At 50.0% G+C, this 24,606-nt stretch overlaps 3 protein-coding genes across 4 annotated transcripts in view; 1 reads left to right on the top strand and 2 right to left on the bottom strand.

Moving 5' to 3' along the window:
- The window catches only part of utp4 (UTP4 small subunit processome component), a 10,095-nt gene extending 814 nt beyond the window's left edge, over positions 1-9,281 (bottom strand). Inside the window, exons 1-16 of one of the 2 annotated variants that reach the window (XM_083665964.1) lie at positions 9,174-9,281; positions 8,611-8,783; positions 8,157-8,345; positions 7,672-7,759; positions 7,316-7,405; positions 6,318-6,529; positions 5,968-6,139; positions 5,654-5,745; positions 5,394-5,490; positions 4,474-4,538; positions 3,636-3,758; positions 2,674-2,830; positions 1,300-1,406; positions 1,009-1,104; positions 666-851; positions 106-216 (exon numbers count right to left, since the gene is read on the bottom strand). In XM_083665964.1, coding sequence (XP_083522090.1) covers positions 106-216; positions 666-851; positions 1,009-1,104; positions 1,300-1,406; positions 2,674-2,830; positions 3,636-3,758; positions 4,474-4,538; positions 5,394-5,490; positions 5,654-5,745; positions 5,968-6,139; positions 6,318-6,529; positions 7,316-7,405; positions 7,672-7,759; positions 8,157-8,345; positions 8,611-8,769 — 1,944 coding nt within the window. In that variant the 5' untranslated portion in view covers positions 8,770-8,783; positions 9,174-9,281. Of the gene's footprint in view, positions 1-105; positions 217-665; positions 852-1,008; positions 1,105-1,299; positions 1,407-2,673; positions 2,831-3,635; positions 3,759-4,473; positions 4,539-5,393; positions 5,491-5,653; positions 5,746-5,967; positions 6,140-6,317; positions 6,530-7,315; positions 7,406-7,671; positions 7,760-8,156; positions 8,346-8,610; positions 8,784-9,169 lie in introns of both variants that reach the window. The other variant, XM_083665965.1, reaches the window with a different exon arrangement.
- Positions 9,282-9,300: 19 nt separating this feature from the next.
- chtf8 (CTF8, chromosome transmission fidelity factor 8 homolog) lies at positions 9,301-11,920 on the top strand. The gene is made up of 3 exons (XM_083666938.1): positions 9,301-9,567; positions 10,570-10,696; positions 11,535-11,920. The coding sequence occupies exons 1-3, from the start codon at positions 9,545-9,547 to the stop codon at positions 11,772-11,774; spliced, it is 390 nt and encodes a 129-aa protein (XP_083523064.1). The 5' UTR covers positions 9,301-9,544; the 3' UTR covers positions 11,775-11,920.
- A 4,584-nt stretch (positions 11,921-16,504) lies between these two features.
- has3 (hyaluronan synthase 3) lies at positions 16,505-24,200 on the bottom strand (the record flags this gene model as incomplete). Its single annotated transcript, XM_083665976.1, has 6 exons — positions 16,505-16,816; positions 17,554-17,721; positions 19,299-19,748; positions 20,363-20,464; positions 23,203-23,589; positions 23,928-24,200. 6 exons carry the CDS (start codon positions 24,198-24,200, stop codon positions 16,505-16,507), a joined length of 1,692 nt encoding a protein of 563 aa, XP_083522102.1.
- Positions 24,201-24,606: the final 406 nt, after the last annotated feature.

Here is a 24,606-nt window from a genome sequence, read left to right as displayed (position 1 = left end):
ATATATATAAATATTATAATATCAAACACACGTGAGTCGATGATGAAGACACTCGTCTTAGTTTTTTGTAAACGTTGTTGTCCAGCTAATCCAACTAATTCTCACCTGGAAATTCTTGCAGATTTTGAAGGCGTGGGCCTGACTCTGTCTCTTCTGCTCTGATTGGCTCCTGAGGGTCATCTGATTGAAGAGCATGCACTGAGGGTCAGGGAGGGGCTGGAAGGGGTGGGGGGGAGATGGAGAGGGATAGAGAGGAAAAGGATAGAGGGATAGGCACAGAGAGAAGAGGGAGGGAGGAAGGGGGGAGACCATGTTTACTATGAGCTTGTGTGCAACACTCCCCATAGAAGTCACTATGACTTTAAAGGGATAGTTCACCCACATTACACAATCACATATTTGGTTCCTTACCCTCTAATGAGTCTCTGGACAAGGAACAACACTTCAATCAACACTTTGGTTCGGTTTATCTGGGCACTGTAACTAACAGCTAATTGTTAGCATTTGTAACCCAGAACCCAGAGCAAGTCAACGGACCCTAAGTTAGCATGTTAGCATGTTGTAAACATCACCTCACTTCTACCTGCGTTCCTGTCAACGTTTCAACACACTACAGTCAGCCGGTAGGAGGCCATCTCTGATTGGTCGGTTGGTTGGTTTCTTACCAGGCTTTGGTCGATGATGCAGAACATGTAGGTGTCGTGCATGAGGATGTGGGCGGGGTTTCTGGGGTTAAAGGTCACGTGTGTGACGGGCGCGTCCCTGCTCAGCCAGAGGGGGTGAAGCCCCTCCCTCTGCAGCCTCCGGCTCCACTCCGTGTACTCCTTCTGCAGTATGGAGTACTCGAAGATCTGCACACACACACACACACACACACACACACACACACACACACACACACACACATTCATATTACATATTCAAATATCTACAGACACACACACAGAGAGAGTAATCTGGATAACTAAAGGTGTACCAACAAGGTGCATTGTGGGAGTTGTAGTTTACCTGGTGGTCTGCGTGCACCATGACCAGGTTGCTGGTGGTGGGGTGGATGCCCATGGCACTGGGGCAAGAACTGTACACTGGTACGTGACAGTGGAGCTGGGGGGGCGCGCACACACACACACACACACACACACACACAGAGACAGACACACAGACAAGTTCATGGTCAGTTATACAGAACAGGTGATGGGAGAGGAGCTAAACAGGATAATCAATCAATCAGTCAACCAATCAATGAAGATGAGGAGAAGGAGTGTGAGTGTGTGTGTGTGTGTGTGTGTGTGAGCTCACCTTCAGCTTGTGTAGGTTGTAGATGTGGATGTGAAAGTCAGAGCTAGCTGTAGCGAGCCACTTCCCGTCATCACTGGCAGACATCAGATGGATGGGCTGACTGGAGCCTGGAGGAGAGGGAGGGGGAGGGGGAGAGAGGGAGGGAGGGGAGGAGAGAGGGAGGGAGGGGAGGAGAGGGAGGGGGAGGAGAGGGAGGGGGAGGAGGAGAGGGAGGGGAGGAGAGGGAGGGGAGGAGGAGAGGGAGGGGAGGGAGGGGGAGGAGAGGAGGAGAGGGAGGGGGAGGAGGAGGAGAGGGAGGGGAGGAGGAGAGGGAGGGGGGGAGGAGGGGGGGGGGAGAGGGAGGGGGAGGTGAGGAGGAGAGGGAGGGGGAGGGGGAGGTGAGGAGGAGAGGGAGGGGGAGGAGGAGAGGGCAGAGAGGAGAAAATAACAACATTATTCTATGTCATGACAAAGTTAACTTATTATTTAATTTTTTATGACCCAAGTGCTGCTATGTTGAACAATGTGGCGCTGGACTGCGTCGTCAAAATGTGCTAAACCACTGAATTCACTGGGGAACATAACAACGCTTTCACTTTTAACAACGATGTTGTTGGCGACCACTTCCACCGTAGACTGAAGACCCATCTCACATCTTAACGGTCCCTCCTAAAGACCTCTTCATCCCCACTACCCCCCTGTACAAGTTTCTCTCCTGTTAATAAAAAATAAATAAAAATCCTTCTTCTAACATTACGACTGCCTATGGCCCCTGGTCTGAGCATCGGTTACTTTGTCTTATGATGACTGTTGGATAGATGATTCACTTACTTAAACAAATGTATTGTTGTAAGTCGCTTTGGATAAAGGCGTCTGCTAAATGCCATGAATGTAAATGATCAAAGAGAGTTACTCTATCACTAAATATCAGTTTCATTTGCTCTGAAATGTTCACATACAGTAGCGGTCCACAAGGTGGCGCCGCGCCCCTCTTCCATTCGTTGGGGAGAACCCTGCATTTATCATTTCATTCAGGTGGGATTCAGGTGCTATTTCTGGCATTCTCAGTACAGGGGGTGAGAGAGCCTGATGGGGATTTAACTCACCAACTGCCAAAGGATTCTGGAACACTCACCACCTGGAGTGCCAAGTGTTTTATGTGGTGTCTACCTAGCAACAACACTTTGATTGGCTACAAAATGAAACATCATCATGTATGCATTTTTGGTGAACAGAGTCACCCTTGGAGCTCTAGAATGTTGATAATTCGGGCGACTTTATTGACACTCGGCACTGAATGAGTTAAAAAGGGGGAAACAAACTGTCGTTTGAGACGACCATGTGACACCAGAGTCCTCCTGTCAAAATAGAACCGCCTCCTCTCCGTCCACTCACCTGACTTGGGCTTGAGGGTGTGCACGTACTTGCACTCCGATTGGCCGAGAGAAACGACGATGACGGACGATTGGCTGGAGGCAGCGAATAGTTTGGAGGAGTCGGAGGAGAAGCAGAGTTGGTGGGCGGAGCGTAGGACCTTGGGGAGCTTCGGTACCTGGGGGGGAGGGAGGGGGAGGGGGAGGGAGGGGGAGGGGGAGATGTAGAGAGAGGGGAGAGAGGGAGGATGGAGTGAGTGGAAAAGGAGAGATGGATAGGAAGAGAGAGAAGAAGAGAGAGTCAGAATACATCTCTTACTGAACTACAGAGAACAAATCCTTGGTGATACTGATGTTAAGAGGGCTAACCAGGCCAGAAGACCCAGGTTCAAACCCCCTATTGAGAGGGCTAAGCAGGTCAGAAGACCCAGGTTCAAACCCCCTATTGAGAGGGCTAACCAGGCCAGAAGACCCAGGTTCAAACCCCCTATTGAGAGGGCTAAGCAGGCCAGAAGACCCAGGTTCAAACCCCCTATTGAGAGGGCTAACCAGGCCAGAAGACCCAGGTTCAAACCCCCTATTGAGAGGGCTAAGCAGGTCAGAAGACCCAGGTTCAAACCCCCTATTGAGAGGGCTAACCAGGCCAGAAGACCCAGGTTCAAACCCCCTATTGAGAGGGCTAAGCAGGTCAGAAGACCCAGGTTCAAACCCCCTATTGAGAGGGCTAAGCAGGTCAGAAGACCCAGGTTCAAACCCCCTATTGAGAGGGCTAACCAGGTCAGAAGACCCAGGTTCAAACCCCCTATTGAGAGGGCTAACCAGGTCAGAAGACCCAGGTTCAAACCCCCTATTGAGAGGGCTAACCAGGTCAGAAGACCCAGGTTCAAACCCCCTATTGAGAGGGCTAACCAGGTCAGAAGACCCAGGTTCAAACCCCCTATTGAGAGGGCTAACCAGGCCAGAAGACCCAGGTTCGAAGCCCACCTTGGTGACAGTGATGGTGTTGTTTTCGTAGTTGACTCTGTAGAGGCGAACAGCAGACACAGTAGAGTAGGCTAGCCAGCCTCCGCACGGAGAGATGGAGCTACAGCAGATATGATCTTCACCCTGCAGGTACGCACACGCACACGCACACACACGACAAAAAAAGTGACATTGATGACATTACAAAAGTGAGATGAACTTAGAGGTCTAGAGACTGAATACGTGAATATGAACGTCTGTACGTCACAAACAGCAGAATGTCGACAGAACTGAAGACACTCGTCATGGAGACGGACCTCACCACTACGACTGCTAGCAAACGTAAATCTGAGCGGCCGCTAACGAACGGTAAATGTGTTCTGATTTGGCCCGAGGTTTACTAAGCTTGCAGGTAAGGTAAGGTAAGGTAAGGTCAGGTCAGGTATATTGAGTAATTTACTGGATTTTACCGTTAATTTTCTACCACACTGGCTCTTTTGCTAGCAATCATAACAATGTCTCTACTTATGTTTACCTTCTGCAGTTTGACATATTGATATACAGACTAGAGCCAGGACTCAGAGCCAGGACTCAGACCCAGGACTCAGAGCCAGGACTCAGAGCCAGGACTCAGAGCCAGGACTCAGAGCCAGGACTCAGAGCCAGGACTCAGAGCCAGGACTCAGACCCAGGACTCAGACCCAGGACTCAGACCCAGGACTCAGACCCAGGACTCAGACCCAGGACTCAGACCCAGGACTCAGACCCAGGACTCAGACCCAGGACTCAGACCCAGGACTAGACCCAGGACTCAGACCCAGGACTAGACCCAGGACTCAGACCCAGGACTCAGACCCACCTTCCTCTTGAGATGGAGGAGTTTCTCAGGCTTGCTCTTCAGAGGCAGGAGGTCTCCATGCTTACCTACAGAGAGAGAGAGAGAGAGAGAGAGAGAGAATGGGACAGGTGGATCGTCAGTAACAGACACACAGTCACAATAAACTATTGTTTCAAATCTCTCAGACAATTGTTTGTTGTCTTTGACAACTATGATATTGACAGGTCAAAATTCATACCTCACTCTCTTGCCCTCTGGCAATTCATCACTCTCTCCCCTCCCTCCCTCCCTCCCTCCACGGTCATCCATCACTCTCTCTCCTCCCTCCCTCCCTCCACCACGGTCATCCATCGCTCTCCCCTCCCTCCCTCCCTCCCTCCCTCCACCACGGTCATCCATCACTCTCTCTCCTCCCTCCCTCCCTCCTCCCTCCCTCCACCACGGTCATCCATCGCTCTCCCCCTCCCTCACCTTGTCCATCGCAATCTCTCGAGACCCATCCATCTCTCCATGTCCATCATTCTCCCCCTCCCTCTCTCACCAAGTCCATCACTCTCTCTCCCCCTCCCTCACCCACTCCCTCCCTCACCATGTCCATAACTCTCTCCCCCTCCCTCCCTCCCTCACCATGTCCATCATTCTCTCCCCCTCCCTCCCTCTCTCACCCCCTCCCTCCCTCCCCACGTCCATCACTCTCACCCCCTCCCTCCCTCTCTTTCCACCTCCCTCCCCCTCCCTCCCTCACCATGTCCATCACTCTCACCCCCTCCCTCCCTCTCTTTCCACCTCCCTCCCTCCTCCTCCCTCCCTCTCTCACCATGTCCATCACTCTCACCACCTCCCTCCCCCTCCCTCCCCCTCTCACCATGTCCATCACTCTCACCCCCTCCCTCCCTCTCTTTCCACCTCCCTCCCCCTCCCTCCCTCCCCCCCTCTCTCACCATGTCCATCACTCTCCCCCAGCCTCCAGAGCTCCAGCTGAGCAGTGAACTGGAACAGCAGAAGCCCCGCCTTCTTGGCACAGGACACCAGACTCCTCTAGAGACAACAGCAACACAACAGGATCAAGACAACAACAACAACAACAGAACACTCAAAGCCGTTCTAAAATCAGTCGCTGACCAGTAGCCATAACATCTAAAAATCAACAAATCTAAATCCGCTGAAAGACCAGAGTGGTCCCTGACGCCCCTCTACTCACGTTGGGGAACTGGATCTTGCAGAGCGCCGAGGCGCGGGATCTCTCCTCTATCTTGTCCAGCAGGGGCTTGACTACCAGCTGGGTGTCCATACCTGGGGGGCAGGGAGGGAACAGACACAGTCTTCTCAAAGTGCATCCACAAGTCCTCTTTATCAAATAGCCATGTTGTATGTTGATTTCATTCATCCAACACAACACAGCTTTACTTATCCAAGTGACTCAATGGAAATGTGTCTTCTGCTCTGCTCTGCTCAGTCTCAACCCCCCCCCCCCCCCCACAGACAGACAGACAGACAGACAGCATTGGTACTGACCTCCTGATACGACAGCAGTCTCCATCTCCACCAGCGCTCTGACGTCGTGGGTGTGGTTCTTGAAGGTTCTGGTTCTGACCCAGCTCTTCTCCTTCTCCGCTACAGTCGGGGTGAGGAACTGGAACTGGACCACGGTTCCCTCCGACGTCCCGGCCATCACACTGTTCTGGTCCTGTCAAACAAACACACACATTTCACACAAACTCCGCACAACCATGTGCCTTGTAATACCTCTGAGCAAAGAGACATAATCGATTGATTGCAGAGAAATGGATGCACTGTGTCAAAAAATGAGACCATTTTTTAGTTTTTTTGTAACCAATCACAGCAAGCCGCCGCCCCCCCCTCACCTTGGACACGGCCAGCGACAGGACGTCCCACTTGGTGATCAGGTGAGTCCTGACCAGCGTGCCCGTCTGCCCGTCCCACACCTGCACCTTACCGGCCGAGTCGCCGCTGACAACGGTGCGGTCGGCCAGGAAGAGCACGCTCCACACCACACACTCCCGCTTCCTGGAGACGCCCACGCCACGATCCACCAGGAGTCTGTGGACGGCGTGACCTGACAACAACAACAACAACACAGAGGTCAGGGGTCAGATTCAGACCACGGGTGTTCTCCCTCCAACACCGTAGGAGTCGTCTACCCCTCCCGGGGACAACGAGCACAAACATAATACATCCATCATTTGCTTACCACTTCATTCATAGCCCCGCCCTGTTGCCAGTACACCAACAGATTAGTTACGGTCAGGGCTCTAAATCGCGACCAAAATGGTCACATTTGCGCCCAAATATTTGGCAGTGGGGCCTGGAATTTTTATTTGGAAGTACAAGTGCGACTGCGACCGTCATCAGAAAATTACACGCAGAAGCGGAATGAAATCTTCTCCTGACACAAATCATCTCCTCCTTGTTAAACGTCTCAAACTGAAGCTTTCAATTGGTTAGGTACTGTAGGGGGGAGGGGAGATGGAACGTTTCTGTTTAAGAAAGCGCCCTTTTAGATTGACAGAGTGAAAAGTACATTCTGATCCCTGGTTACGGTCAGTAGACTAACAGGAGACTCTACGGTCACAAACACCTGAGCACTAGTGGTTACAGTCAGTCGACTAACAGGAGCACACCTGAGCACTAGGAAGAAGCACACACACCTAAGCACTAGGAAGAAAATAATCCTAACATTGCTGGCTTCTAAAATAAGACAACCTCTCAAAAAAGAATGGTGCTTAAGCCTGCAGTCATGTCCTGTAGCCAACAGCGTGTCAGGTATTACGGCAGGTTCACACAGACACGTCTACAACAAAGCAGAAAGGCTTGATCATCATCATCATCATCATCATCTCACCAGACTGAACATCAAACACCCTGATCATGTCCATCAGGCCCGCAGCGATCTGGTCGCCCGAGGGATGCCAGGAGAGGGAGATGATGCGACCTGGAGGACGTGGAACACACCCGTTAGAACACGGCTACACACATTATGCTTTTACGCACACGCACCGTTTCAAATTTTTAAAGATCGGTTCCTTTCCAAGGGAGGCTGGAGGAGGCAGAAATCTGAGGATAGGGCTCTTTGTAATGCATGGAATGCAAGCCTGTTTGATACCATTCCTCATTCCATGCATTACAATGAGCCCATCCTCCGACTTCTACCTCCGCCAGCCTCCCCTGGAACCAGGACTCGGGTTCTGCTTCTCTCACCTTTCTGTCTTTCCAGGTTACGGTCAAAACGGATCTTGTCTTCTGGCAGAACTTCAAACAGCTTCACTGTCCCGTCCTCACATCCAACCTGACCCAGGAAAACACAGACTCAAGTCAGCAGTTCCCAAAATTGGGGTCGGGACCCCATTCGGGGACCCCTGATTGCACATTGGGGTCCCCTGAGAAAATCTAACTCGCCTCTGTGATTTGATAAACTAGACAAACATTTTTATTTCGTATGAAGACAAACATTGTCTGTGTATTGCACCTGTAGCCTATATTGCAGTGTTTTGGGGATCATATCCAACCCATTAGATCATGTTTTAGGTTATTAGAATACATTTGTGTGTTGGCATAGCCTGCAATCAAGTTGTTGGAGTCACAGGAAATATGTGATGGAAATTTGGGGTCATGAGACAAAATATCTTGTGAACCCGGGTTCTAAGTAGTATGCTGCTAGTGTGGACTCCAGAAAGCTGCCTTACCGCCAGGTGAGTCCCCTCTGGGCTGCTGATGATTGTCCATATGGGGCCACCGTAGGCTTCCAGAGAGTACAGAGGCCTGAGGTTGTCCAGGTCGTACTCTGTGATCTCCCCGTTCAGCCCAGCGCTGAACAGACGCCCCCCGACCCAACACAGGGCCTCAATGGACCGAGAGTCCTGCCCTGGGATCACCTGCACATCACAAAACAAGGGTCACTGTCACACGTTATGTTATTGTTCCTCTGTTCCATGCATGTGATTATTGTCCAAAGGAGTAGCAGTGTTTAGAGAGGGATGAAGAGGTTAGGACAAGAGGTTAGGGCAACTTTTAACCAAAGAGATGTTCTCTCTGTTGTCTAAAGTCCCGTTGGGGGTAAGGACACTGTATTCGTCCGATCAAGTCATCGTTGTCAAAATACTACACACTTCTCCATGTCCTAGCGATCTGTCTTCTTACCTTCTCCTGAAAGTAGTTGTCTGCGAAGTTGAATATGTCCACGCTGCCGTCCATCCGCGCCACGGCGAGCCGCTCTGTGCGGGTGTTGAACGCCATGGCTCTGATGGCAGCGGGCATGTAGTCGAAGAACCGGACCCGGTGCACTTTGAACTCCCCCATTCTCGCTGATCGATCTATGAAAACAATCATGATCTGTTGTGTTAGCTGGCTGGACAACCGTGCGTGAGCAATTTCCACGGGACACCCCACGCATGGATGGCAGGACCATCGTGGCTAATGATGGCTGGCTGTGCACGCATTAGTTCTGTTAACATTTACTAAGCAATAACTGCAGATACAACACAACCCCACCATGTAGAGCCAATCTCCGACAGTGAAACCAGCTCGTCCCTCCTCGGGCAGATGAACCCCGTGGCTCGTTAGCTCGCTGCCCGGCTCCGCTAGGAGACCATGTTAGCTAGCTCGTCCCCGGTTAAAGACAACCGCTGTCCTGCCAGCAAATACCACTTTTGTTGACAAGTCCTCATTAGTAAAGTTCTTAGTAACAGTTTCAACATACTCACGTCCAGCTCTCTTAGTTCAGTCTCTCTGTACTTCGCCAGCTCCCAGACGACGGTCCACGCTGCAGGCAGAGCCACGTTGGACACCTTTGAACCGGAACAGAACCTCACGGCCGGAAGACGGACGGCGGCGGCAGCTGGCGCCAAACCCGCCAAGCACGAGAGGAAGGAAGCGACTTAGAGAGAGAGAACTACAGACATTACATTATATTACTTACATTACATACATTATATTACATTACACTACACTACATTACATTACATTACATTTCTGACATTTAACTACCGATAATGGTCGTTATATGATGGTAGGATAAGCGCGTATTGGTGCATGCCGGGAACATCAGTCCTCTTGTCAGCGTTCTAACAGCGTCATGGTTCAAATCGTGGTTTCAAGGTGAGAGTTGTCAGTCGGTCTGCTGTCAGTCGGTCTGCTGTCAGTCGGTCTGCTGTCAGTCGGTCTGCTGTCAGTCGGTCTGTTGTCAGTCGGTCTGTTGTCAGTCGGTCTGCTGTCAGTCGGTCTGTTGTCAGTCGGTCTGCTGTCAGTCGGTCTGCTGTCAGTCGGTCTGCTGTCAGTCGGTCTGCTGTCAGTCGGTCTGCTGTCAGTCGGTCTGTTGTCAGTCGGTCTGCTGTCAGTCGGTCTGCTGTCAGTCGGTCTGCTGTCAGTCGGTCTGTTGTCAGTCGGTCTGTTGTCTGGGAATGGTCAGTTCCATGGGGGAATGGTCAGTTCCACGGGGGAATGGTCAGTTCCACGGGGGAATGGTCAGTTCCATGGGGGAATGGTCAGTTCCATGGGGGAATGGTCAGTTCCATGGGGGAATGGTCAGTTCCACGGGGAATGGTCAGTTCCACTGGGAATGGTCAGTTCCACGGGGGAATGGTCAGTTCCATGGGGGTTGGCAAGTTGCAAGTTACAAACTAATATTTACATTTTAAATCTATTTCATCAAATTGTCATGACCTGTTTTATGTGAATAAGACGAAATGCACTGACAAACAATCCAATCGAATCAACTGTACTCACTATCTTAGTGATCTCATACTAGATATGTGTATGTGCAGGTTCACGATTAGATCCCCCCCTTGTATCTGTGTGGTTGTTGTTGTTGTTGTTGTTGTTGACATCTCTGTGTTGTTGTTGTTGTTGTGTTGACATCTCTGTGTTGTTGTTGTTGTGTTGACATCTCTGTGTTGTTGTTGTGTTGACATCTCTGTTGTTGTTGTTGTGTTGACATCTCTGTGTTGTTGTTGTTGTTGTGTTGACATCTCTGTGTTGTTGTTGTTGTTGTGTTGACATCTCTGTGTTGTTGTTGTGTTGACATCTCTGTGTTGTTGTTGTGTTGACATCTCTGTTGTTGTTGTTGTGTTGACATCTCTGTTGTTGTTGTTGTGTGTGCAGCACCAGAGGTGTGGATGGCAGCGGCCCCCCAGAGTGGCTCCTGGTGGAGCTGCAGGGAGAGATGATGTCGCGGCAGGACTCTGGTCTGGCCGGCAACGTCATGGGAGACCTGCTCTACACCAAGGAGGTACTGGAGCCCCTGGACATGGGAGTACAGCGGGGGAGGCTGGGGGAGGCTGAGGGAGGCAGACGTCCGAGGACGGGCTGATTGTAATGCATGGAACGGAATGAGGGATTGGTATCGAAAATGTGATACCATTCCATATTCCATTCCATGTATACCTCCACCAGTCTCCCTTGGATTACAGGCCGATTAGAGGATTTTGATTGCGTAAGATGGAATGATCAGAATCAGTCAGTCCCCCTCAGAAATAACAACACTGCAGGTTGATATGTGTCAATCATAGGCTATCTAGGTCCTCTGTGGCTCAGCTGGTAGAGCATGGCGCTAACAACGCTTAGGTTGTGGGTTTGATTCCTGCTGGGACCATCTATACTGAAGTGTATGTACTCACTGCAATGTAAGTCGCAGTGAGTGCATTGGATAAAAGCGTCAGCTAAATGGCAGATATATTATATATGTATATATATAGAAAGCAGAGCTCTTTAATGCACACGTCATATTACCATAAAGCGTCATGAGCTAGAGGCTGGTGGAGGTAGAAAATGGAGGACGGGCTCATTGTTTGATGACGTGTGTCCTCCCCCCTCCCCTCCTCTCCTCCTCCCTCCTCCTCCTCCCCCTCCTGCCCCTCCCCTCCTCCCCCCCTCCTCCTCCTCCCCCTCCTGCCCCTCCCCTCCTCCTCCACCTCCTCTCCTCCTCCTCCCCCTCCTGCCCCTCCCCTCCTCCTCCCTCCTCCTCCTCCCCCTCCTGCCCCTCCCCTCCTCCTCCACCTCCTCTCCTCCTCCCTCCTCCTCCTCCCCCTCCTGCCCCTCCTCCTCCACCTCCCCCCCTCCTCCTTCAGGGCGTACCTATTCTCATCGTGGGTCACCACATCCTGTACGGCAAGGTGGTGAAGCTGGAGAAGCCCTTCGCCGTCCTGACAAAACACCCCGGCCAATCACAGGCCGAGAACACTGACGTTCCCATGGAGACCGACCAGCAGGGCTCCACCTCCTACTCTGTCTCCGCCCTCATCAAGAGGAAACTCATCTTTAAGACACGCCCCAAACCCATCATCACAAACGTGCCCAAGAAAGTGTAGCTGTGTGAGTGTGAGTGTGAGTGTGAGTGTGAGTGTGAGTGTGAGTGTGAGTGTGTGTGTGTGTGTGTGTGTGTGTGTGTGTGTGTTCTACATGAGATATTCCTATCTGAGGCCTCTTGAACAACCCCCCTATCACTTCTCTGAGAGTGGGGGAGATCAGGGGAGGCTGGTGGAGGTAGAAATCGGAGGATAGGGCTCTTGGGTAATGCATGGAATGCAAGCGTGTTTGATACCATTCCTTGTTCCATTCCATGCATTTCAATTAGCCCGTCCTCCGATTTCTACCTCCACCAGCCTCCCCTGGAGGAGATGTTGCATTCCAAGACCCCCAGACCACAAGGCCGATGGACACTGTCAACGGCTGCAGTTGGGACACTCTCTTCTGGCATGAGAGGACAGGACATCTGGATCCACACTGGGTGGGTCGGTGGGTGGTAAATGTTTTGATAACTTGTTTATCGACGATTTGTGACAACTTCCACCACAAGAGTATTATAAGAATGTTGTTTTTTTTATTCCGATAAAAAGAAAAATACTTTCAGCTTTACAATGTTTGTACAAGTCTGAAAATAAACACTGTTTTTTGATTGAAGTTCAGATACAAAACCTCCCCCCCCAAAAACATATCTTGTTCTTGACTTACATATTTAATGTACATGATGAAATACATGGTTGGTTACATTGCATGGTTCTTTATATTCATATTGTGGTGTATAACATCAAAACAATAGTTGTATTCATGTGAAGTATGATCTTGATAATCATTTGTACCAAACTGACGTATTAGGAAGTGTTTCTGTCGGTGTGTGACGTCTGTACCTGTGTGTTCTAAATCTACTGTGTATAAAGCGTCATCACTACAATAAAATGACTTTAAACTAAGTAGTCTCTATGAAGCTACATAACGACCAATGTAGCTGCATAGGAGAGCACCAGAGTCCAATGAATGGATGGACCATGTAGTAGCATCATTGTAAAGCCTTGGTTTCATGAAATGTCGGATTCCTGTGATATCTTTTGAGATATTTCTTCCCCTCTTCTCAATAAACACAGGCTAGGCTGTGACTGTACGTCTGAGATGAGCTCATTCACCCCGTTAGTCTGGCTCATTCCCATAGTATCTTAGATTATGTACAATACACAAAATATATTACTTTACGATATATTGTGAAACACTGGCTTAAATGTAAACCATTGACGTAGAGTGCTGAGCTGCCCGGGTGGGATGCAGGGGAGGCTGGTGGCGGTAGGAATCGGAGGACAGGCTCATTGTAATGTATGGAATGGTAACACAGGTACCATGGTTTGATACCATTCCTGACTCCATTCCATGCATCGCAGCGAGCCCGTCCTCCGATTTCTACCTCCACCAGCCTCCCCTGGTGGGTTGGTTTGGCTCAACAGTTATTCAGTGGCACAGATAGACCCCGTAGAAAAAACAGGTAGAGATTTTTCAGTCACGTTTCTTATAGAATAAACACAATTACCGTATGTAAACCAGTTCTATTATAAGATTGGGTTTTTGTCGTCAAGCGAGCGATTACGTACTGTTTTGTTACAGAGGTGGTTAAGTCAACACATTAGGAAGAGTAGCGTTGCTGTAGACCAGGGGAGGCTGGGGGAGGTAGAAATCGGAGGACGGGCTCATAGTAATGCATGGGATGAAATTCCATTCCATGCATTACAACGAGCCCGTCCTCCGATTTCTACCTCCTCCAGCCTCCCCTGCTGAAGACATACACACCAACAACCTGCCGACAGTTGTACCCCCCTAGTCACCTGACCTAGTCACCTGACCTAACATACACCTTTGAGAGAAAAGAGGGTCTGTGGTTTCATACGAGCCAACAGATGATTAACAGGGGGTTCGTTTGCTGTTTGCTGTGTGTGTGTGTGTGTGTGTGTGTGTGTGTGTGTGTGTGTGTGTGTGTCTCTGGTTAGTATGCACCTCGATACACTGGGTTCATTCACTGTTCAAGCATTCTGTCCTGATTCCAGAAACGTGGCCAAAGTGGTTAGAGAGAGTGAGAGAGTGAGTGAGTGAGTGAGTGAGTGAGTGAGTGAGTGAGTGAGTGTGCGTGCGTGCGTGCGTGCGTGCGTGCGTGCGTGCGTGCGTGCGTGTGTGTGTGCGCGTGTGTGTGTGTCTGCCTTTCGGGGAAAAGAGGGCGGTCATCTCCTGGCATCTACATTGAGGTGTAACCATAGCAGTCAAACCCACCCTCTCTGCTCCTTGATGGCTGAAGGGGCCAATTCATCCAACCACACCCTGGTCACTTCCTCCCCCCTGCGCGTGGCTATGAACACACACACACACGCATGCACACACACACACACACAAATGATTTCACTTTGTCAAATAACTTCATGAATCAGTTGGACATTTCTGGACTCTGTTTCAGTTTCGATAATAAAACGAATAAAGTCATAAGTGATGGTCATCAACAGTTGGTGGCAGAAGGGGTGGAAGAGCTTTCTGGGGGGGGTGGAGGGGGTGTGGGTGGGGGGGACTTTCTGAATTCCGAGCGACTTTGTGTGGCGTCAGCAGGACCTGGTGCATGTGGCTGGTGGTGAGGCTGCACTTCTGAGCGCCATCTTGATTCCCTGCCAAACAAAACACTGCAAAGCTTTCTGCCAAGTAAGATGGTAACCTCTGATATTTCTGAAGAGGGAATCAGAGGGAGGGAGAGAGGGAGGGAGAGAGAGAGAGAGAGAGAGAGAGAGAGGGGGACAGAGAGGCAGAAAAAAAGGCAGTAAGACAGAGAGAGAGAGAGAGAGAGAGGGAGGGAGGGAGAGGGAGAGAGAGAGAGGGAGAAAGGGGATACCAGTAACATTAGCTGTGATGCGATAGGGTGGAAACCCAGTGTCAGATTGAGGCCATGACCTCCTGCACACCGTCGAGGCTGAGCCTCCCTGTAAGCTGGCAGAGCCTCCCTCCACTGCTGTAAACAACACACTGTTTCACGTGTGTAACCCTAACCCTAACCCTAACCCTAACCCTAACCCTGACCCTAACCCTAACCCTAACCCTAACCCTTCCAAGTTCCACTACCCCCTCTCCTTGAATAAAAGAACTTCATCAACACAACCTCAATAGCACAGGGGTGGAACCGTCCACTAGCCATGGCAGAAAGGCTACCGTCCCCTTCAGACATGGAACCCGACGTGTGGTATGTACTGTATGTGTCAATCAACAAGTGCTCTTTGGTCATAGGAGTCTACCAGGGGAGGCTGGCAGAGGTAGACATCGGAGGACCGGGCTCATCGGAGGACGGGGGGCTCATTGTAACGCACGTAATGGAATGAGGAATGAGGAAAAACAAGCGTGTTTGATACCATTCCTTCATTCCATTCCGTGCGTTACAGTGAGCCCCACGTCCTCCGATGTCTACCTCCGCCAGCCTCCCCTGGAGTCTACACTATACATGGTAGAATGAATGATGAATTAAAGTGTACTACCGTAATGTGTATTCCGCTGGAAAATGCTGTCCTGTAGCGAACGTTGTTCAAACACAAACATAATTTGGCACCCATACATCTAAAAGCCCATACAAAACCCACAGACTCGTCAACTGAATATTGAATCAATATACTGTTGCTTGACATAGTGTGACTTTTACTCTTGGGCTGTGGAGAGAATCTTTTACCTCACTTTTACCTCAGACTTTTACCTCAGAATACTTTGACAGTAACTTGGCCACAGTTCAACAGCACCAAATACATATCCGTCACTCATGTAACACGTGTAGAAATGTTCGATTGTCTGTCGATGATTGTATTACAAAAATACAACTGTGGATCATTGTGTCCCCTGGTTTAGGCAGAGAGGGCCTTCAGCACACTTGACCTGTGTCTTTCTAGAGAGTGTCTGATCTGGAGCAATCTCCACAACTGTGGAGGGAGCAGGGGAGGCTGGTGGAGGTAGGAATCGGAGGACAGGCCCATTGTAATACATGGGACATGTGTGATGAATGGTATCAAACCCGTGTGATACCATTTGATACCATTCCTCATTCCATCCATGCATTTCAATGAGTCATCCTCCGATTTCCGCCTCCACCAGCCTCCCCTGGTTGACCCGGGAGGCTGCGCCTGATTCATATCTTTAACAAACACAATACAGCTAACTCCTTCTGTGTGCCCTGGTCCCATCTTGCCCAGTCCTCTAGCCATATGATATGATAAATGTGCTTTACTTTGTATTCATGGAAGCACCATGCCCCAGTCACTTCTGACTGCTGTGGAAAAGGTCAGAGGTCGGAGGTCAGAGGCCCTTGTAGGACCACATCTCCCAGTTGAGTATCTGAGAACTGTCCATTGTGTTCCACAACATATAATACACAACCATATGAGTCCACTTTGACCTTTGACCTTACAACCAGGGCTTTAGCACCATGGAGAAAGGAGAATGGGGTCCCTCGCCCGCAGACTGGCTCAGCTAGTCTAGCAGCACCAGAGAATGTCTTCTCTCTGCCTCCTTTCTCTCTCTCTCTCTCTCTCTCTCTCTCTGTACCTCTGCAAACAGCAGCCTCAGTGAGTCTCGGACAGGCAGAGATGGAGATGGAGGCACAAACACAAACGTGTGTCAGTCCGTTCAGTCTCTGTCTGTCAAAAGTTCATCCCTTTTCAACCTTTGACACACAAACGCTGCATCGAAAAGGGTTGGGCTCCGTAGCCCGCTTCTCACGGACAACACCCCACACACCGCCTCTAAGTCCGGGGGTCTGCGTGCGTTACGCCTCCGCGTAGGGCAGGTGGTACTGCTCCTCTCTCTTGTTGCAGCGCTTGGCCACGATGGCCAGGTAGAGCACCAGCAGGATCACCCAGTAGCAGGCGTAGAGGATCGCCCCGGCGATGAGCAGAGCCTTCTCCGTCTCGCTGAACGGCTCCTGCGTCTCGCAGTAGATGGTGTAGGCCACGCCCCCCAGCAGGACCGCCGCCCACACCGTGACGGGCACCGCCCCGATGAAGTTGACCACGATCTTTCTGCGGCCCGACGTGCCCCAGCCCGCCTTGTTGATGGTCAGCAGGGCGAAGATCTTGGCCTGTGGGGTCAGAGAGGGTTGGTCATTGAGTGTTCAGGCATTTATAGTGATTTACCCTAACCCTAACCCTAGCTCCAGCCCCAGCCCCTAACCCAAACCTCATACCTCAGTCCTAACCCTAACCCTAACCCTAACCTTAACCCCTGACCCCAGCCCTAACCCCAGCCCTAACCCTAACCCCAGCCCTAACCCTAACCACAGCCCTAACCCAAACCTCATACCCCAGTCCTAACCCTAACCCCATACCTCATACCCCAGTCCTAACCCTAACCCCAACCCTAACCCCTGACCCCAGCCCTAACCCTAACCCTAACCCCAGCCCTAACCCTAACCCCTAACCCCTAACCCCAGCCCTAACCCTAACCCCAGCCCTAACCCTAACCCCTAACCCCTAACCCCTAACCCTAACCCCTAACCCTAACCCCTAACCCCTAACCCTAACCCTAACCCCAGCCCTAACCCTAACCCCTAACCCTAACCCCTAACCCCTAACCCCTGACCCCAGCCCTAACCCTAACCCCAGCCCTAACCCTAACCCCTAACCCTAACCCCTAACCCCTAACCCCAGCCCTAACCCTAACCCCAGCCCTAACCCTAACCCCTAACCCTAACCCCTAACCCCTAACCCTAACCCCTAACCCCAGCCCTAACCCTAACCCTAACCCCTAACCCCAGCCCTAACCCTAACCCTAACCCCTAACCCCAGCCCTAACCCTAACCCTAACCCCAGCCCTTACCGGCAGGAGGCTAGACATGTAGAGGAGAGAGTAGAGAGACATGAAGATCATGACCAGACTTCCTCTCAGGAAGCAGGCGTAGGTGGCCTTCACCATGCCCACCAGCTGGACCGTCAACAGGAAGAGGAGGATGTTCCACAGCCGACCCCGGTAGAACAGGTGGATCACCTGCGGGTGGAGGAGAAGAAGAGGAAGGGTTTTGATAGTGGTTAGACCTTAATTATATCATGTGTATGTAGGGTATGTAAGGAGTATGTAGGGTATGTAAGGAGTATGTAGGGTATGTAAGGAGTATGTAAGGAGTATGTAGGGTATGTAAGGAGTATGTAAGGAGTATGTAGGGTATGTAAGGAGTATGTAGGGTATGTAAGGAGTATGTAAGGAGTATGTAGGGTATGTAAGGAGTATGTAAGGAGTATGTAGGGTATGTAAGGAGTATGTAAGGAGTATGTAAGGAGTATGTAAGGAGTATGTAGGGTATGTAAGGAGTATGTAGGGTATGTAAGGAGTATGTAGGGTATGTAAGGAGTATGTAAGGAGTATGTAAGGAGTATGTAGGGTATGTAAGGAGTATGTAGGGTATGTAAGGAGTATGTAAGGAGTATGTAGGGTATGTAAGGAGTATGTAGGGTATGTAAGGAGTATGTAAGGAGTATGTAAGGAGTATGTAAGGAGTATGTAGGGTATGTAAGGAGTATGTAGGGTATGTAAGGAGTATGTAGGGTATGTAAGGTATGTAAGGAGTATGTAGGGTATGTAAGGAGTATGTAAGGAGTATGTAAGGAGTATGTAAGGAGTATGTAGGGTATGTAAGGAGTATGTAGGGTATGTAAGGAGTATGTAAGGAGTATGTAGGGTATGTAAGGAGTATGTAGGGTATGTAAGGAGTATGTAAGGAGTATGTAAGGAGTATGTAGGGTATGTAAGGAGTATGTAGGGTATGTAAGGAGTATGTAGGGTATGTAAGGAGTATGTAGGGTATGTAAGGAGTATGTAAGGAGTATGTAAGGAGTAGGAGTATGTAGGGTATGTAAGGAGTATGTAGGGTATGTAAGGAGTATGTAAGGAGTATGTAGGGTATGTAAGGAGTATGTAGGGTATGTAAGGAGTATGTAGGGTATGTAAGGAGTATGTAAGGAGTATGTAAGGAGTATGTAGGGTATCTAAGGAGTATGTAGGGTATGTAAGGAGTATGTAGGGTATGTAAGGAGTATGTAAGGAGTATGTAAGGAGTATGTAGGGTATGTAAGGAGTATGTAGGGTATGTAAGGAGTATGTAAGGAGTATGTAAGGAGTATGTAAGGAGTATGTAGGGTATGTAAGGAGTATTGGGGAAATGTGATGTCTGTGCGCTGTATTGTTGTTGTTGTTGTTGTTGTTGTTGTAGTTGTACTGGTAGTGGTTGGATTTTTACTGTTGGATATATTCTCTTGGGAAGATGATTCAATGTGATGAAACCTGTGAGACTTTAACATACGTGTGGATGTCTCTGTTCTCTGTGTTATTCAACCTCCATGCTATGTCATTTGTAAGATAAGAAATTACAAGTTGTAGACACATTACAAAGTAAAACCCCTCAGTTCAGTTCAGGGATCCAAACATAATAATATATATATATATATATATATATATATATATATATATAATATAATAACATAATCATATAATATAAACATAATCATATAATATAATACAGCAGAAGGAGGGTGGTGGGGCAGGGTGACAAGAAAGAAAACAATCATCACCGTGGCGACGAGGAAGAAGGGGAAGAAGCCGGTGACAACGGACTCGTAGGTCATCCAGAGGCTGTGCTTGTGGAACCAGAGGGCGTTGTACAGCCACTCGCGGAAGTACGACTTGCTCCAGCGCGTCTGTTGGTTGAGCCAGCGCAGGTAGCGCGTGGGCGTCTCCGTCTGGCACTGCGACCTCGCCGTGAACTTGGTCTTGTAGCCGAAGCTCAGCACGCGATTGGTCAGGTGGCGGTCATCGCCGAAGCTGCACTTGCTGCCCAGGAAGGTCTGGTTGTACCAGGGCTCCAGGAACTGCTGGAGGAGGGAGTTCCGGTACATTCCCAGAGGGCCGCTGATGCACTGGACGCAGCCGAAGTAGGACTGGCAGGCCCGCTCCACGTTGAAGGCCATCCAGTACCGCACGCTGCTCAGGAAGGAGATCCACGAGTCGTACTTGTTCAGGATCTGGAGGGAGACGAGGGGAGAGGCGAGAGCTTAAAACTATCTTTTTTCATCCTTTTTTTTTTTATATGTCTTTTAGGGCATTTCTGCTTTATTGGGATAGAGACAGTAGAGACTGACAGGAAGGATGGGAGAGAGAGAGAGAGAGAGGAGGGAGGAAGATATGTCGAGGGCCAGAATCGAACCAGGAACCTTGCGGTAATGTGGTGTGGGCATTAGTGTGCTACGCCACTAAGCACCCAAGCCCATCTTTTGAAACTTGCTTTTTAATTCTTTAAGTATTTTTATTGTTGTTTTGACTGACTGTGCTTTTGTTTCTTTCTATGTATCGATCTATTCTTGTGTCTTTGACTGCTGAGAAAAGCGCTTTACAAAATAAATGCATAATTATTCATATTCATATTATTGTTATTGTTATTATTATTATTATTATTATTATTATTATTATTATAATTCACCATTCATTGTTATGATCTGTTATGGTCATTCAGTTTAGGAAACCTGTGTGTAGTTAGCAGGCCGTTCAGTGAAACAATATTGTGTCAACATGATGTTATTACAATGTTATTACACAGATATTGAACAACCCATTGTTATTACTGCGGGAAGTGTCTTACCTGGACATCTCCCCCAACTCCGCCCACCTCTGGGTCTTCTTCTAGGATCTTCAGCATCTCTATGGTGCAGGCAGGGTCCAGGACGGTGTCAGAGTCACACACCTGCACGCACACACACACACACACACACACACACACACACACACACACACACACACAGGTGTGTTAGTTCAATATTCACAAAGTCACATATCACATCCTTCACCAAAGACGTCCTCAATCAATACGGTAAATTGGACGAGCGGCACCAGAACAACCATCTGTAATGGACTCTTGTCGATGGTTCCAGCAGTGAGGTGAACCACAACTAAAAGCGGATTTACCCGATTCATTGGAGACTGAATGACCAATGGCCTCTGAGTCATTCTGCTGAACTGAGCCACACAGGTGTTTCATCAGGTGCCCGTCAACATTCCACAGGAGAAATAAGAGACTGCTGACAGGTGTGTCATAACCTCACAGGTGAGGGTCACACAGGTGAGGGCGCACACCTACATACGTACACACAGCAGCTGGCTGTGTGTGTGTCTGTGTGTGTGTGTGTGTGTGTGTGTGTGTGGGTGTGTGGGTGTGTGTGTATGCGTGTACATACACTCAGTCAACACTTTATTAGGAACACCTGTACACCTTGTCATGGTGGAGGTGGTGGAATGGTGTGGGGAATGTTTTCTTGGTACACTTTGGGCCCGTTAATACCAATCAATCATCGCTTGAATGCCACAGCCTATTTGAGTATTGTTGCTGACCATGTGCATCCCTTCATAGCCACAATTTACCCATCTTCTCATGGTTACTTCCAGCATGATAATGCACCATGTCACAAAGCTAAAGGGGTCTCAAACTGGTTTCATGAACATGACAATGAGTTCAGTGTTCTTCAGTGGCCTTCCCAGTCACCGGATCTGAATCCAATAGAACACCTTTGGGATGTGGTAAAACGGGAGATTCACAGCTCGAAAGTGCACCTGAAAAATCTGCAGGAATTGCGCGATGCAATCATGTCATCATGGACCAGAATCTCAAATGAATGTTTCCAACATCTTGTGGAATCAATGCCACGAAGAAATGAGGCTGTTTTGAGAGCAAAGGGAGGCCCTACCCAGTATTAGTATTGTGTTCCTGATTAAGTGCTCGGTGAGTGTTTATACGTGTGTGTGTGTGTGTGTGTGTGTGTGTGTGTGTGTGTGTGTGTGTGTGTGTTTGTTTCTCAGCTTTTGCGATATTGTTCCCTAATGGAACAGCATCAATACCTGGCTCAGTGCCGACCTCTGTAGGAGCCTCCGCCAGGGAGATTAGATTAAACAAGCAGGGTGGGGAACACACTGCAAGAGGTGACTCTGTTTCTGTTTAACAATACACCAGAGATACCCAGGCCCTGTCTGGGAACAACTCCTGGCCCCGTCCCTAGACACCCTGAGTAGATCTGAGAAGATTGGGATGGCTATAAACAAGATGGATGCAGCTCCACCGAGCCCTCTGATTGGCTTGAAGGAGTGTTCACCATTTGACTGACACCTATGCAGTCCTGTCAGATCTACTCAAGCATCTAGTTACTTATGGGAAAACACCCCTCTATTCCTCTCCTCTTCTCTTAGAGAAAACACCCCTCTATTCCTCTCCTCTTCTCTTAGAGAAAACACCCCTCTATTCCTCTCCTCTTCTCTTAGAGAAAACACCCCTCTATTCCTCTCCTCTTCTCTTAGAGAAAACACCCCTCTATTCCTCTCCTCTTCTCTTCTCTTAGAGAAAACACCCCTCTATTCCTCTCCTCTTCTCTTCTCTATTCCTCTCCTCTATTCCTCTCCTCTTCTCTTCTCTCTCTCTCTCTCTCTCTCTATTCCTCTCCTCTTCTCTTCTCTCTCTCTCTCTCTCTCTCTCTCTCTCTCTCTGGGTTGTTTGTGGTCCTATCAAAAACTAATTAAATAACTAATAAAAGAGAGAGAGAGAGAGAGAGAGAGAGAGAGACGGAGAGAGAGAGAGAGAGAGAGAGAGAGAGAGGGTGAGAGAGAGACGGAGAGAAAGAGAGAGGGAGAGAGAGAGAGAGACGGAGAGAGAGAGAGAGAGAGAGAGAGAGAGAGAGAGAGATGAAGACAGAGAGAGAGAGAGATAGAGAGAGAGAGAGAGAGAGATGGAGAGAAAGAGAGAGAGAGAGAGAGAGAGAGAGAGAGAGAGAGAGAGAGGGTGAGAGAGAGACGGAGAGAAAGAGAGAGGGAGAGACAGAGAGAGAGACGGAGAGAGAGAGAGAGAGAGAGAGAGAGAGAGAGAGAGATGAAGACAGAGAGAGAGAGAGATAGAGAGAGAGAGAGAGAGAGATGGAGAGAAAGAGAGAGAGAGAGAGAGAGAGAGAGAGAGAGATGAAGACAGAGAGAGAGAGAGAGAGAGAGATCCTCTCCCTCCATCTCTTCCTATTTTTCAGTTATGAAATTGAACGTAAGCAGAATCCAATCATTTCAAAGGAGAGAATCGTAATGACGCAGATGATGATACAGTGCCCTGCGTAAGTAACGGGACATAAACGGGACCCTGAAATAGAAAGTCTTGTAATTCCTGAATGGCGAAACCAATATGTCCACAAATACCATTGAACAAAAGCCGAGAATCTCTACTTTAACCTCATGGTAATTTGATTTCAAATCCAAACTTTTGGAGTGTAGAGCCGAAAGAAGACAAAAAATGCTTCACTGTCCCATGACTTACGCATGCAGAGTATGACACCGTCTTCCTCTCTCCCAGGTCTCACCTGGATGTAGTCCACCGAGTCTCCCAGGGTTAGGGTTAGTGTTAGGGTTAGGGTTAGTGTTAGGGTTAGGGTTAGGGTTAGGGTTAGGGTTAGGGTTTACCTGAACGTAGTCCACCGAGTCTCCCAGCGCCTTGAAGGCCGTGTACATCACCTCCCTCTTCCCCCCCCACTCCTGCATGACGCAGACGTAGCGACAGCCTCGGACCAGCCTGGTCACCCGCGCCGCCTCCTCCGCCTGGACGAAGCCCCCGCACCCCCCTCCCCCTCCCCCTCCCCTGCCTCTCCGCCCTCCCCCCCCGTCGCTGTGGTAGTTGCCCTTCCACACCACGCTCCCCGCCTGGTCGGCCCCGCCCATCACTTCCTGGAAGATGTCCATCATGTAGCGGTCCTCGGGCCGGTTCCCGTCCACCACCAGCACCACCTTCAGGCCGGGGAAGGAAATGCGGCGGACGCTCCTCAGGCACTTCCTCAGGTAGTCTGGGTCCTCCTAGTGGGAGAGGAAGGGATAGAGTCAAACTGTCAGGCAGTCACACACACGCACGCACGCACACACACACACACACACACACACACACACACACACACACACACGCACACACGCACACACGCACACACACACACAGATTACAGATAGAGATAGAAAGAGAGAGAGAGAGAGAGAATAGAAAAGAGAGAGACAGAGAGAGAGACAATAGAGAGAGACTAGAAAAGAGAGAGAGAAAGAGAGAATAGAAAAGAGAGCCAGAGAGAGAGAATAGAGAGGAGAAAGATGGAGATACACACACACACACACATCTCCCCTCCCCTCCCTCCCCACCCCCTTACCTGGTAGGCTGCGATGCAGAGGGCCACGGAGCGGCGGAGGAGCTGGGGCCGGGCGGGGCTCCTCATCCGCCGGTGCTCCAGGAAGGCGAAGAGGCTCTGGAGGAGGAGGTGCAGGGACAGGATGGCGCCGTACAGGCCGAAGGACAGGTGGTGCTGCTCCGTGTGGATGAACTGGTAGCCCGTCACGTACGCCAGCAGGATGGCGAACAGGACCACGGCGGCGAAGAGCGTGGTGGTGATGATGTGCAGCGCTGTGCAGCAGCGGGAGGGCATCTGGGGGAGGAGGGGGAGAGGAGGGGGGAGGGAGGGGAGAGGGGAGGGAGGTGGAGGGGGAGGGAGGTGGAGGGGAGAGAGGAGGGAGGAGAGGAGGGAGGAGGGGGAGGTGGAGGTGGGGAAGGAGGGCGGAGAGGAGGTAGGTGGGGAGAGAGGAGGGGGGAGAGGGGGGAGTGAGGGGGGGGGGAGAGGACAATAAATATGGGGTATTGTATATCCTACACTTGTCGTTTTCAGACAGGGTACACACCAGGGGAGGCTGGTGGAGGTAGAAATCAGAGGACGGGCTCATTGTAATGCATGGAATGGAATCAGGAATGGGAATGGTGTTTGATATGACCCTGTCCTCTAATGTTCTACCTTCCTAGTAATTGCAGATGTGTGTGTGTGTGTGTGTGTGTGTGTG

Source organism: Argentina silus (genome assembly GCF_951799395.1).
Source record: "Argentina silus genome assembly, chromosome: 3".
Lineage (NCBI taxonomy): Eukaryota > Metazoa > Chordata > Actinopteri > Argentiniformes > Argentinidae > Argentina > Argentina silus.
The sequence above is the reverse complement of the archived record's forward strand: the minus strand, read 5'-3'. Positions and strand labels throughout refer to the sequence as shown.

Excerpts from the sequence above, each read along its gene's own strand:
- chtf8 (XM_083666938.1), top strand. The coding sequence starts at position 9,545 with ATGGTTCAAATCGTGGTTTCAAG. Across the intron at positions 9,568-10,569 it reads GTTCAAATCGTGGTTTCAAG|CACCAGAGGTGTGGATGGCA; the intron begins GTGAGAGTTGTC and ends TTGTGTGTGCAG. Across the intron at positions 10,697-11,534 it reads ACCTGCTCTACACCAAGGAG|GGCGTACCTATTCTCATCGT; the intron begins GTACTGGAGCCC and ends CTCCTCCTTCAG.